Genomic DNA, 14387 nt, shown 5'->3' with positions numbered 1-14387 from the left:
AGGCTTTAGGGGCTGAATCGTGTCTCTCCCCAACCTCAAATGCTTATGTTGAGGTCCTAGTCCCATACCTCAGAATAGGACTACATTGGGAGATATAGGATCTTTAAGGATGCAATTAAGATTAAATGAGATCATTAGGGTGGGCCCTAATAAGAGTGTTGTTTTTATAAGAAGTGACTAGGACACAGCCACAGGGAAGACCATGTGAAGACACAAAGTAAAAGAAGTCATCTACAAGCAAATGAGAGGGGTGCACAGAAGAAACCAATCCCGCTGATACCTTGATCTGGGGCTTCTGTCCTCCAGTGCTCTGAGGAGATTAAAAACCACCTAGTGTGGAGTACTTTGTTACAGCAGCCCTAGCAAACTAATGTAATAGGAGACAATAAAAACTAAAATGTTACAGTCATCAAAGTAGTTTTGGAAGGCATAATAACTAAAAGGGCTCACAAAATGGAACAAAGGATCAATCACTTCTTATAAGATAGCTGAACTTAAAATAATTGAGTAAAAATGGCCTTTTTAGTGGCTGTTTATAGAGCTAGCTTGACCAGCAGACTACAAAAGAAGATGCATAATGCTAGATGGGTCATAATGTTATGTGTTAAATCTGCTGATTATGTACAAAACAATTTTCAAAGCACCATAAATTATTGCATCTGTACAATTCATGTAAAGAGCTCTACTTACTATGCTTTGCAATAATGTTAAGTTGGTGTGCATAGGAACATGAATGCAATTGTACAATGATACAAAAGGGCAAATTTAATGTAATATATAGGAATCATATTATACATGGTTTCTAAAACAGGTGCTCAATTAATGTTAACCTCCTCCTTATTCCTCTTTTATAATGGATGGGAATACACTGAGATTATTTTACTCTGCTTCTAGTCAACCTAAAGTGATTAGACTTTGATTTAACCAATTGTTATTGGAATCAAACTGCATTGGAGCAACTGGAAATATATGCTGAATATAGTATTTATGTAACTCACTTCTGGTTTTGGTAAGAATCAGTACTGATAACCAATGATAAAGCAATTTCAGTGTTTTAACTAGAAAGGGAGGAATAGTGTCCAATTTTTGTAAAAGAACATACAATTAGACTTCACTAATGAAAGGCTCGATCTCAAAGTCATCAACATGTGTGATGTTTAAGTTAATGTGCTTCATATGTGTTCAGGATTGAAATACCTTACCTTATAATCAGGAATAAAGGTTTTAATTATAGCAGGAGAACGGATTGGGCAGATACTCTTCCAGGAGCTACACATACCACCTGAGGGAGCCTATGTGGGGTACTGACACAGCCAATAGGCAACAGCCGTAAGGAGCACCTTCTTCCTAAGGAATCTAAGGACATTGTCCCCAAAGTCGTAAGAAATTCAGTAAAGGGTGACTATATATGTGCAAGTGTCAGGATAGTCTTCAGGTATTACAGCCTCTCCTCAGAACTGCGTGCAGCGGGCTCAGCACAGGTAGGTAAGAGCAAACCGGCTGGACCCTGTCCTAAAAATTCTTTGGGTACTGTGCATACTATCAAGGCAGGAATTCACATACAAGGCCACAACCTGGGAGGACCTCTAACACTAAATATCAATTACTGACTGCTTTCTGGGTACCTGGATTTCTGCAAAGTATTTTGCATATGCAATTTTAGACTATCCCAAAGTGAATTCCATGAACCTCCTACAGTAGGAGATATGAAAAAGCACAAAGATGATAATTATGGGTAAAAAGCAGATAGATAAAAAGGAGTAAATAATTGAGATCAAGCCTAATAATTTCCAAATAAAATCAAGAAAGACATGTACATGACATACACTAACCTTTTTATTATTAGAATAAAAACCATCCTAGAAATACTCAAGCATAGTAGAGTAAGGGGAAGATGGCAGCTTAGGAGGACTCTGGGCTCACCGCGTCCTGCTGATCACTTAGATTCCACCCACATCTGCCTAAATAACCCAGAAAACCACCAGAAGACTAGCAGAACAGACTCTGGAGCCAAGCATAGACAAGATGCCTACGGAAGAGGGTAGGAAGGGCAGAGAGGCAGTGTGCACTACACGGACTGGCGGGAGGGAGCCAGGGTGGTGGAGGGGCAGCCCGCCCAGCAAGGCAGAGCCCCTGAGTCTGGCTTGCAAAAGCGGAGGGGGAAAAGTGGAGGGGCCGGACTGCGTGAGTTCTGACAGCCAGCGGGACTTAACATCTGGAATGTTAAAAGTCAACAGCTCTGTGCTCAGAGAGAGGGGAGGGTGAAAGGACTCCAGGAGGGAAAGGTGTTGAGCCCCAGAAGACAGAGCTCAGCTCAGCAGGGAACAAATGTGCTGGCCAGTGCCATCTCCCTCGCCCATCCCCCAGCCAAAATCCCAAAGGGAACCAGTTCTCATCACCAAACTTTCTTTCACCATGCAAAAGCCCAATGCTGTGCTTCTGTGGATCCATCCCTCCAACAGGCCTGCCTCCCTCCCCTACCCCAACCCTGGTGCTGTAAGGCCCCTTCTGCAGGGGACCACTGACAGCAAAGCTAGCTAAGCCTGCCCCTCCCACCCCTGTGCACCTTGAAGATCCACCCTGGCTAATACGCCAGATCCCATCACAGCAGCACCACAAACCTGGCAGTGTGTAAGCAGTGGAGACAGGGGCCACATCACTTCACAATGAATCCTGTCCCCGGGAGAGGGGAAGATAAGGTACACACCATTCTGACTGTGGCCCCAGCGGTGGCCTGGGGACAGACATCCGGTCTGACTGCGGCCCCACCCACCAACACAAGTTTCTCCAGACAGCACAGGGGAAGTGCCCTGCAGTTTGGAGCTATCACAGGGACTACCCAAAATGATGAAATGGAAGAATTCTCATCAAAAGAAACTCCAGGAAGTAGTGACAGCCAACGAATTGATCAAAACCAATTTAAGCAATATAATGGAACAAGAATTTAGAATAGTCAAAATTAATTGCTGGGCTTGAAAAAAAGCATAGAACACAGCAGAGAATCTATTGCTACAGAGATCAAGGGACTAAGAAATAGTCATGAGGAACTAAAAAATGCTATAAATAATGTGCAAAATAAAATGGAGGCAGCCATAGCATGGATTGAAGAGGCAGAGGAGAAAATAGGTGAGTTATAAGATAAAATTATGGAAAAAGAGGAAGCTGAGAAAAAGAGATAAAAAAATCCAGGAGTATGAGGGGAGAATTATACAACTAAATGATGCAATCAAGCAAAACAATATCTGTATCAGGAATTCCAGAAGAAGAGAGAGAGAAAGGGGCTGAAGGTGTACTTGAACAAATCATAGCAGAGAACTTCCTTGATCTGAGGAAGGAAAGCGGCATTGAAATCCAAGAGGCACAAAGAACTCCCTTCAGACGTAACTTGAATAGATCTTTTGTATGACATATCATAGTGAAACTGGCAAAATACAAGGATAAAGAGAAAATTCTGAAAGAAGCTAGGGATAAACATGCTCTAACATATAAAGGGAGACCTATAAGACTAGTGATGGATTTATCTACTGAAACTTGGCAGGCCAGAAAGGAATGGCAGGAAATCTTCAATGTGATGAACAGAAAAAACATGCAGCCGAGAATCCTTTATCCAGCAAATCTGTCATTCAGAATAGAAGGAGAGATAAAGGTTTTCCCAAACAAACAAAAAACTGAAGGAATCCACCACCACTAATCCAGCCCTACAAGAGGATTCTGTGAGTGAAATGTTGCAAGGACCACAAAGTACCAGAATCATAACTACAAGCATGAAACTTACAGACATCACAATGACTCTAAACCCATATCTTTCAATAATAACACTGAATGTAAATGGACTAAATGCTCCAACCAAAAGACATAGGGTAAGATCTATCTATTTGCTGTCTACAAGAGACTCATTTTAGACCTGAGAACACCTTCAGATTGAAAGTGAGGGGATGGAGAACTAGCTATCATGCTACTGGAAGTCAAAAGAAAGCTGGAGTAGCCAAACTTATATCAGACAAACTAGACTTTAATTTTAATGTTTATTTATTTTTGACAGAGAGAGAGAGACAAAGAGACAGAGAGAGCAAGAGCGAGCGCATGAGCAGGGGAGGGACAGAGACAGAGGGAGACACAGAATCCAAAGGAGGCTCCAGGCATTGAGTTGTCAGCACAGAGACCGATGCAGGGCTCAAACTCACAGATCACAAGATCATGACCCGAGCTGAAGTCGGACACTCAACCGACTGAGGCACCCAGAAGCCCCCAAACTAGACTTTAAATTAAAGGCTGTAACAAGAGATGAAGAAGGGCATTATATAATAATTACAGGGTCTATCCATCAGGAAGGGCTAACAATTATAAATGTCTATGCACCGAATATGAGAGCCCCCAAATATATAAAAAAATCACAAACATAAGAAACCTTATTGATAAGAATGTGGTAATTGCAGGGAACTTTAATACTCCACTTACAACAATGGAGATCATCTAGACACAGGATCAATAAAGAAACAAGGGTCCTGAATGATACCTTGGATCAGATGGACTTGACAGATCTATTTAGAACTCTGCATCCCAAAGCAACAGAATATACTTTTTTCTCGAGTGCACATGGAACATTCTCCAAGATAGATCACATACAGGGTCACAAAACAGCCCTTCATAAGTATACAAGAATTGAAATCATACCATGCATACTTTCAGACCACAATGCTATGAAGCTTGAAATCAACCACAGGAAAAAGTCTGGAAAACCTCCAAAAGCATGGAGGTTAAAGAACACCCTACTACAGAATGAATGGGTCAACCAGGCAATTAGAGAAGAAATTAAAAATATATGAAAACAAATGAAAATGAAAATACAACAATCCAAATACTTTGGGATGCAGCAAAGGCAGTCCTGAGAGGAAAACACATTGCAATCCAGGCCTATCTCAAGAAACAAGAAAAATCCCAAATACAAAATCTAACAGCATACCTAAAGGATCTGGAAGCAGAACAGCAAAGACACCCCAAACCCAGCAGAAGAAGAGAAATAATAAAGATCAGAGCAGAAATAAACAATATAGAATCTAAAAAATCTGTAAAGATCAATGAAACTAATAGTTGGTTTTTTAAAAAAAATAAACAAAATTGATAAACCTCTTGCCAGGCTTCTCAAAAAAAAAAAAAAAAAAGGGAGAGGACCCAAATAGATAAAATCATGAATGAAAATGGGATTATTACAACCAATCCCTCAGAAATACAATTATCAGGGAATACTATGAAAAATTACATGCCAACAAACTGGGCAACCTGGAAGAAATGGACAAATTCCTAAGCACCCACCCACTTCCAAAACTCAAACAGGAAGAAATAGAAAACTTGAACAGACCCAAAACCAGTGAAGAAATTGAATCACTTATCAAAAATCTCCCAACAAATAAGAGTCCAGGACCAGATGGCTTCCCTGGGGAATTCTACCAGACATTTAAAGCAGTGATAATACCTATCCTTCTCAAGCTGTGCCAAAAAATAGAAAGAGAAGGAAAACTTCCAGACTCATTCTATGAAGACGGCATTACTTATATTCCCAAACCAGACAGAGAGCCAGCAAAAAAAAAAAGAGAACTACAGGCCAATATCCCTGATGAATATGGATGCAAAAATTCTCAATAAGATACTAGTAAACAGAATTCAACAGCATATAAAAACAATTCTTCACCATGATCAAGTGGGATTCATTCCTGGGCTGCAGGGCTGGGTCAACATTCGCAAATCAATGTGATACATCACATTAATAAGAGAAAAGAACCATATGATCCTGTCAATCGATGCAGAAAAAGCATTTGATAAAATTCAGCCTTTGTTAATAAAAACCCTCGAGAAAGTCGGGATAGAAGGAACATACTGAAACATCATAAAGCCGTTTATGAAAAGCCCACAGCTAATATCATCCTCAATGGGGAAAACGGAGAGATTTCCCTGAGATCAGGAACACAACAGGGATGTCCACTCTCACTGCTGTTGTTTAATATAGTGTTGGAAGTGCTAGCATCAGCAATCAGACAACAAAAGGAAATTAAAAGCATCAAAATTGGCAAAGATGAAGTCAAGCTTTCACTTTTTGCAGATGACATGATATTGTACATGGAACACCCAATAGACTCCACCAAAAGTCTACTAGAACTGATACATGAATTCAGTAAAGTCACAGGATACAAAATTAATGTACAGAAATCAGTTTCATTTTCATACAGTAATAATGAAGCAACAGAAAGACAAACAAACTGATTCCATTCACGATTGCACCAAGAAGCATAAATATGTAGGAATAAACCTAACCGAAGATGTAAAAGACCTGTATGCTGAAAACTATAGAAAGCTTATGAAGGAAATTGAAGAAGATACAAAGAAATGGAAAAACATTCCGTGCTCAATGATTAGAAGAATAAATATTATTAAAATGTCAATACTACTCAAAGCAATCTACACATTCAATGCAATCCCAATCAAAATTGCACCAGCATTCTTCTCGAAGCTAGAACAAGCAATCCTAAAATTTGTATGGAACCACAAAAGACCCCGAATAGCCAAAATAATATTGAAGAAGACCAAAGCAGGAGGCATCACAATTCCAGACTTTAGCCTCTACTACAAAGCTGTAATCATCAAGACAGCATGCTATTGGCACAAAAACAGACACATAGACCAGTGGAACAGAATAGAGACTCCAGCATTGGACCCACAAATGTATGGCCAACTAATCTTTGACAAAGCAGGAAAGAATATCCAATGGAAAACAGTCTCTTTAACAAATGGTGCTGGGAGAACTGGACAACAACATGCAGAAGAATGACCTAGACCACTTTCTTACACCATTTACAAAAATAAACTCAAAATGGATAAAGGACCTGAATGTGAGACAGGAAACCATCAAAACCCTAGAGGAGAAAGCAGGCAAAAACCTCTCTGACCTCAGCCGCAGCAATTTCTTACTTGATGCATCTCCAAAGGCAAGGGAATTAAAAGCAAAAATGAACTATTGGGACCTGATGAAGATAAAAAGCTTCTGCACTGCAAGGAAACAATCAACAAAACTAAAAGGCAACTGACACAATGGGAGAAGATATTTGCACATGACATATCAGACAAAGGGCTAGTATCCAAAATCTATAAAGAACTCACCAAACTCTACACCCAAAAAACAAATAATCCAGTGAATAAATGGGCAGAAAACATGAATAGACACTCTCTAAAGAAAACATCCAGATAGCCAACAGGCACATGAAAAGATGCTCAACGTCACTCCTCATCAGGGAAATAAAAATCAAAACCACACTGAGATATCGCCTCACACGAGTCAGACAGAGTTGCTAAAATGAACAAATCAGGAGACTATAGATGGTGGAGAGGATGTGGAGAAACGGGAACCCTCTTGCACTGTTGGTGAGAATGCAAACTGGTGCAGCCACTCTGGAAAACAGTGTGGAGGTTCCTCAAAAAATTAAAAAAAATAGATCTACCCTGTGACCCAGCAATAGCACTGCTAGGAATTTACCCAAGGGATACAGGAGTGCTGATGCATAGGGCACTTGTACCCCAATGTTTATAGCAGCACTTTCAACAATAGCCAAATTGTGGAAAGAGCCTAAGTGTCCATCAACTGATGAATGGATAAAAAAAATTATGGTTTATATACACAATGGAATACGACTTGACAATGAGAAAGAATGAAATATGGCCTTTTGTACTAATGTGGATGGAACTGGAGAGTGTTATGCTAAGTGAAATAAGTCATACAGAGAAAGACAGATACCATATGTTTTCACTCTTATGTGGCTCCTGAGAAACGTAACAGAAGACCATGGAGATGGGACAGGGGAAAAAAAAAGTTAGGGAGGGAGGCAAACCATAAGAGACTCTTAAAAACTGAGAATAAACAGAGAGTAGATGGGGGGTGGGAGGGAGGGGAAAGTGGGTGATGGGCATTGAGGAGGGGACCTGTTGGGATGAGCACTGGAGGTTGTATGGAAACCAACTTGACAATAAATTTCATATTAAAAAAAGTCCATCCTTCCATTTACCACTGTGTAATAAAGTATGCTACTTACTTCAAGAAAAAAAATAGTAATCAAGCATAAAAATGAGATTCTCAGGTATGAAAAATAAATTAATCATATTAATTATTAGGATTTGTGAACAAATTAGTGCCAGAAAATAAAGCACTATATACAGATTTTTTTTAGGAAAAAAATTATCTGTGGACCAAGCATTTTAACATCAGTTAATTTTTTTTCAAGTGCAAAGGCCAAAGAAACATAATTTCAGGTACTATATGTATACAGGCTCAGAATATATTCTACAAATATATCTTTATTGAGTATAAATCACTTAAGATAGCTATTGATTGAATTAAAATTAGTAATCAAGGAAAAAAGAATGTGGTAAAGTTTCCAAACTATCATAAGAGACCTGAGGAAAAATCATTTTCAGGCTCTGATTGTATTCCTCAAACAAAATTAATGGCAAATGTGAATGCTTCGGTGTTTCCATTTACACTGGCATCTGTATACAACTAAAAGAAAATACTTCAATGTGGAAAATTATACTTCACATTAAAACAAAAGATAAAAGAAATTTCTCCAGAAATTTCCCTCCTTCAAATCAAGGTCTCCTATTAAATTCAGCTATTAAATATGTTTGTATTAAATTGAATATTGTATTAATAAATACCATGTTTGGAAAGGATATAGTACTTATGTTTGATAGGTATTTCTTTTATTCTCTTGGTTACTCATAATTCCCATTAAAAGTGTGAGCATTAAAAAGTACAAAAGATAGGAAATTTTTTTCTGAATGCCATACATCAAATCTATATTTTACATAGTTTAATTAAATGAATTTCATATACTTCTCAAGGTTTTATACTGTTGAGTAGAATGTACAACTTTTGTGAAGAATATCCTTATCATTGACTTTGCATTCTCCTCTTACCACTTGTGATTTTCAGAGAAGTCCAGAGTCTCGGTGCTGAAGAGGCCAACCCCTTCAAGACTAACTTGTTTAGCTTACAGGCCAGGGCTCCAGCGTGTATAATTGATTTCTAGAGCTGACTTCCTCCAATTTTATCAGACTGCATTGGAAAACTAAAAGATCCTCATATAATCTTCCTTATTATATTCCCTCTTGACATTGCAAAGAAAAAAATACCCACAAAACACTGAACCATGCTTATCATAGCTAACAGAAGAAAATAACTTTTATAATTTAGGTACTTACTAACTCATGAACCTTCAATAATCAATGTTATAAATAAATTATTCATACCAGGAATTTAAAAAAAAGATTCTTATAGTATCAGTTTAAATTAGCTAACAATGAATCCACAATCCACCTTGACATTTGTTGGATATTTTGAGGATTGTAGCCAAGCCCAGCTATACCGTATAAGATAAGCAGAGAGCCTACTTTTAATGAGCTCTCTGGAGAAGCTAATTCTACAACCTTTGGAAACACACTGACAATATTTAATAAAATTTACATGATGTACCTATGGAAAGAAAGATTTAAAGGTCTTTATGAAAGACATCATGAGCTCTATAGAGCTGGGGTACTGGTTGTATGGTGGTGAGAATAAGGAGTGCCCTTTGTTGAGCCCCATATGGTTAACAAAGTTTGTTTTATTGAACCAGTTGTATGATATATGAGACAAGTATAGTGCAGGAAATGTGGTGCCACCAAATAATAAGTATTTACTATTTTAGTTTATTAAACTGAGGCCTCACAAAAACTTTATGAAACAGATGACACTGCCTTATTTTGCAGTTCAGGGAAAGGACTCAGAGGTCAACTAGCTTTCTCAAGATCACACGGCAGACACTATTTGAAAACACAAGTTGATATCAATGCTTCCACAGAGAAATCTGCTATATTGTGGGGTTTCTTTTTGTTTTTAAGAAGATTATTTTATTAGCTGAATTTTATATTCCCAGGTGTTTTCTTATACTGCTGACAAAGAAATCCGAACTGATGATTTGTGCTTGGATGTGTCTAGACTCAGCGGACCTGTAATCATGTTAAAATGCCACCACATGAGAGGAAATCAGTTATGGGAATATGATGCAGAGGTACAGTATTTTCTTCAATTTACTTATCATTTAGTGCTTAAACTCATTTATATATTTCAAATACATTTAAATGCTAAGCTACTTTTTGTGCATTGGAAGAACTGTATTTTCAAGCATGCACGCCTCTATCTGATAGCATGAGGATGGTATAGCATATAAATAGGTTTTTGCCAAACTAGTCCACTAGTGTAAAACACGAATAAGGAAAGTAAATTCATTTTTATGTGCTTAAAACGTGTTATCACATGTACATGCTTCATATAAGTTAGGCAAGCGGCCAGCTACGCTTAGGTGAGAGGTATATATGAAGATGCGCATTACAGGACACTATCAGCAATATTTTCAAATTTAAAATTTTACAGCTTCCCAACTTAAAGGAAAAAAGAAAAAAGCTGATAAGATTAGCAAGAATGCTCTTTATAATGGTAAATACTTTGCAAAATTCGATAACCTAATTAGGTACATAATCAGCCAAGCAGCATTTCCTCAATGTAGTACATCTTTCTGATAGAAGAGAGGGAGAGAAAACAATAAAATTACTGTTGGGAATTTATAGCCAGGCTGTGTGTAAAAACCAGATCAACCATCAGATGGAGCTAATAAAAAAGAAATATTTTCTTCTCCATAAGGAAGTTGCCTTGAAACAGCTTCGTTCCTTTCCACTCCCTTTGCTTAACAAAATGAATTGGGTCATCCGTGTTACATTTTCCTCATTAAATGGTTGGTGACTTAAAATAAGAACTATTCTTGCAAGATAAATAATGCACTAGAGGTAAACAAATTTCACAAATGCACTGTTTAAGCCTAAAATACTCTGCAAGTGTAACATTTTAAAAACCAATCTATAGTCGTTGGTATTATTGATATTGTAATAATGTCTTCTTTTAAAAAACTTTTTGAATGTCCTTCCAATTTGCATGATGTTGTAGTTTCTTAGCAGGAAAACTTACTGAATTTTTATGTAATTTGAAATTGATTATGTAGGGTTAAAATTTGGCTCCAAAATTTATATAATGAAGCTCTTTGGACATAAAATATTCTTCTTCTGTGACATAATTAAGGGCAAACATCCTGAATCATTCCAATAATGCACCAGTGTGTTCTATTCAGACTCATCTTCTCTGTACCTTGTTCACTCACCTTTGTCTGACCCCCATTTTTTCTCTTGAGCTATCATCATCACCACCCTTTATATTAAGACTGCAGAAGATACTTCCTTTAATAATACATGGGGGTAAACCTGGACCCTTGGCTCTCTCCTTCTGTACAGTACAGATAAATGTACAGATAAAGGAGAAATCCTACAAGTAGCATTTTTTTTAAATAAAACTTTATGTTGCTGTTGCTCTTTAGTTTTCGCAATGAACCCAGAACTTTATTGGCCTAGTGTTAAAAATTAAGAAATCTAGAATATATATTTATAAGGAAAGGAGAAGGAGTATATGTACTTTTGATAAGGTAAAGCAGTGTTGAATTTCAGAGTACCACTTTTAATCTTCAAACTTTCCTTATTTTTTGAGTGGGCAACGGCTACTATGGTCATAACTCAGATTCTTTAATTTCTGAAATAACTATATTATTGGTACTTAGGTGTATATTTTGTTTACGTTTTTATCAGCCAGCAGTAAGACTGTTGAATACTAAGGGATTTTGAAAGAAAAGAGAAAAAAAAATAGATTGCTTCACCTAAGACAAATAGTTTTTGTAAATTTACTATTTTGGATGACTAGTAGTTAGCTACTGTAGTATTTTTATAGCATTGGAATATTTTGTGTCATGTAAACTTCATTTCTGGAACACACATAAAAAAGCTTATAATATTCCATAAATATTGAGAAATGTTTAGGTTTTAAAAGATCTGATCATAGTAATAATTATATAACATACTTTACCCTCCTATGTTTGTTTTTAAAATTAAATTGTGATGTTCAACTTGTCTAAAATTAATATTTAAGTCATAGTATCGATTTTTTGCCAAATTTATGAGTGCATAAATCATACTGTGGAGAGGTCATAAGAGAATAGAATAATTGTAGGAATAATGAATCACCTTTCTGGAATTTTCAGCTTTGAAATAAGACTGATTTTATTTGTAAAAAAGTCAGAAGAATAGAGACTTTTTTTTAAAAGAAATTTAAATCTAATACTTAGTCTACAGAACAGTCCCAACTCCTACCACTCAAAGTGTGATTCTCAGACTAGGAACATCACCTGGGAACTTTTTGGAAATTTGGAATTTTACAAGACTATATCGGAGTCTGCATCTTAACAAATCCCCAAGTCATTTACATACATATTAAAGTTTGAGAAGGTCTAGACAGTGGCCAAACATCTACTTATCTTCCTTAGTCTTTTTATAAACTGTTGGAATTATTGCAAAGTTAAGAAAAGGCATAAACATACTTTGGAAAATGACAGGCCTTCAGGAGAGATGGGGGAGGGATAGGGAGTAAAGGGTGAGAGGTGCTGGGAAAGAGGAGTCATTGCCAAGTAGTGCTGGTCTTCTGGCATCCACCCTGTGGGAAGTAGAAAGTGGTACTTGCTGCTTCTTTAATTCAGTTATTTATCTACTGCTATCAAAGGCAGAATTAGTTTTCTTTGAGGAACCTGAGGGTGGTATACTATCAAAGCAGAATAAAACTTGGTGGAGTTCACAGGATTACAAGAGCTGAAACTTTTCTTAAAGTTCTCTTCGTTCAGCCTTTATCAGGCAGGAAGTAAGCACAAAGATCACACTGCCAGCGATGGGGGCAGACATGACATTCTAATATAGTAATTGAAGAAAGCTAGTGACTGGTACAACCGCAAGTCTCACAGTGTGTACAACTGAAACATTCCATCACTTCATCTCCCATAGCACTTTCAATTTTAGAAAAGTCATTAATAGGAGAATTATTAGAAAATCCAGAGAAAAATTCAAACAGTATCATAAAGCCTCAAAACATGGAGCCTCTCCAGTTTGTTTGCTTCTTGGGTGAGTGAAGGGAACAGCGAAGGGAATGAAATTTAGAGTGTCTATAACTTCATCTGTTTTCTCAAAAAATTCTAATAGTAGTCCTGTAAGATATTATTATTATTTGTATTCTTTATATTAGTAAATGTAAGCTTACAGTGTTAAAACAGTTTCTCTAGGTTTTAGACCCCAGGTTTCTGGCACCGAATCCAGCAATTTTTCCACTACCCTACATTGCCTTTTGAGGTCACTGAAAAACTAGGAACAATTTGATGCTTTTAATGATGCTGATCTGATAAGCTAAACGTGTATTACTATAAATGAAAGGGATTAAATATCATCAATTATCAATTGGTTAAATAAAATTTACCAATTTTACTCACATAGAATTTCTCCTTTCCTTAATATTTGGAAAGATGTTCTGCAATAGACTATTTAGACGAACAGTCATAAAACCACTTTGTCAGTATGGTCTAATTGCTTACGAACTTTATACATATTCATAATTTAATATCTAATTGGTTCTCCTTTTATTTGAGTGAAACTAAGCACATGTTGGCAACAGATACATGTCTTCGGCCAACTTTAATTTGAAACATAGAATTTTTCACTTTCTTAATATTTTTTTTAATACAGCCATGAATTTAATTCGGTATCACTTTATACCTGGCTAAACATGTTCAGTTTGGGGGCAACTGAGCATCACCAACAAAACTACAAGATCCTCACCTGGTCTATAACCTCTTAAATCAATTACCCGAACACTATGGTGCTATGAAAGCAACTGCCACAGAATTAGAACAAAAAAGAAAAAAAAATCTAAATTTCATCGCACTGAAACATTTTAAAAATTATTTTTATAAAGTTGTCATCCATCCATTCTATTTAGATTTCCTTATATTCAATTTGAACATTGCAGTTGTGTTCCAATGCATTTGAAATTTACATTTTCTGACAATAAGCGCATATAATTACATTTCTCTTTGAACATTCAAGCAGCTATATACAGTGTAAGAATCTAATTTTAGGACAGAGCACTTATGCTCAACAAACACTACGCAACAAAGAAAAAATAAGGGAGCAAAATATGATGCTAAAAATAAGTCTTGTTTTTCATGTGACTGAGCAAGTTGACTGAAAAAATGAATTCAATATCCATCTGTATCAAATGTTTCCCAGAGTCACAAGATAAGGGATTTTTTTCAGTAGGTAAAATATGTTGGACTGATATTTACTGAAATCACAGAAGCTTATATTTAGACTTTACCTAACACCTCCTCCTTTTACCTTCATCAGAAAGCAGGTAAATGGCAATATAATTTCAAGGTAAGTAATCTATA

At 36.7% G+C, this 14387-nt stretch overlaps 1 protein-coding gene across 2 annotated transcripts in view; it reads left to right on the top strand.

Annotated features, from left to right (window-relative positions):
- GALNT13 (polypeptide N-acetylgalactosaminyltransferase 13) overlaps positions 1-14387 on the top strand; it is a 470520-nt gene that overhangs the window by 452416 nt on the left and 3717 nt on the right. For both annotated transcript variants that reach the window (XM_047085690.1, XM_047085689.1), the window contains exon 10: positions 9960-10094. In XM_047085690.1, coding sequence (XP_046941646.1) covers positions 9960-10094 — 135 coding nt within the window. The remainder of the gene's footprint in view (positions 1-9959; positions 10095-14387) is intronic.

The sequence above is a fragment of the Lynx rufus genome, unplaced genomic scaffold, assembly GCF_022079265.1.
Source record: "Lynx rufus isolate CCGP_SWC_20201006 ecotype Redwood Valley unplaced genomic scaffold, mLynRuf1.p SCAF_2, whole genome shotgun sequence".
Taxonomy (NCBI): domain Eukaryota; kingdom Metazoa; phylum Chordata; class Mammalia; order Carnivora; family Felidae; genus Lynx; species Lynx rufus.
This window is presented reverse-complemented; position numbering and strand designations above follow the sequence as displayed.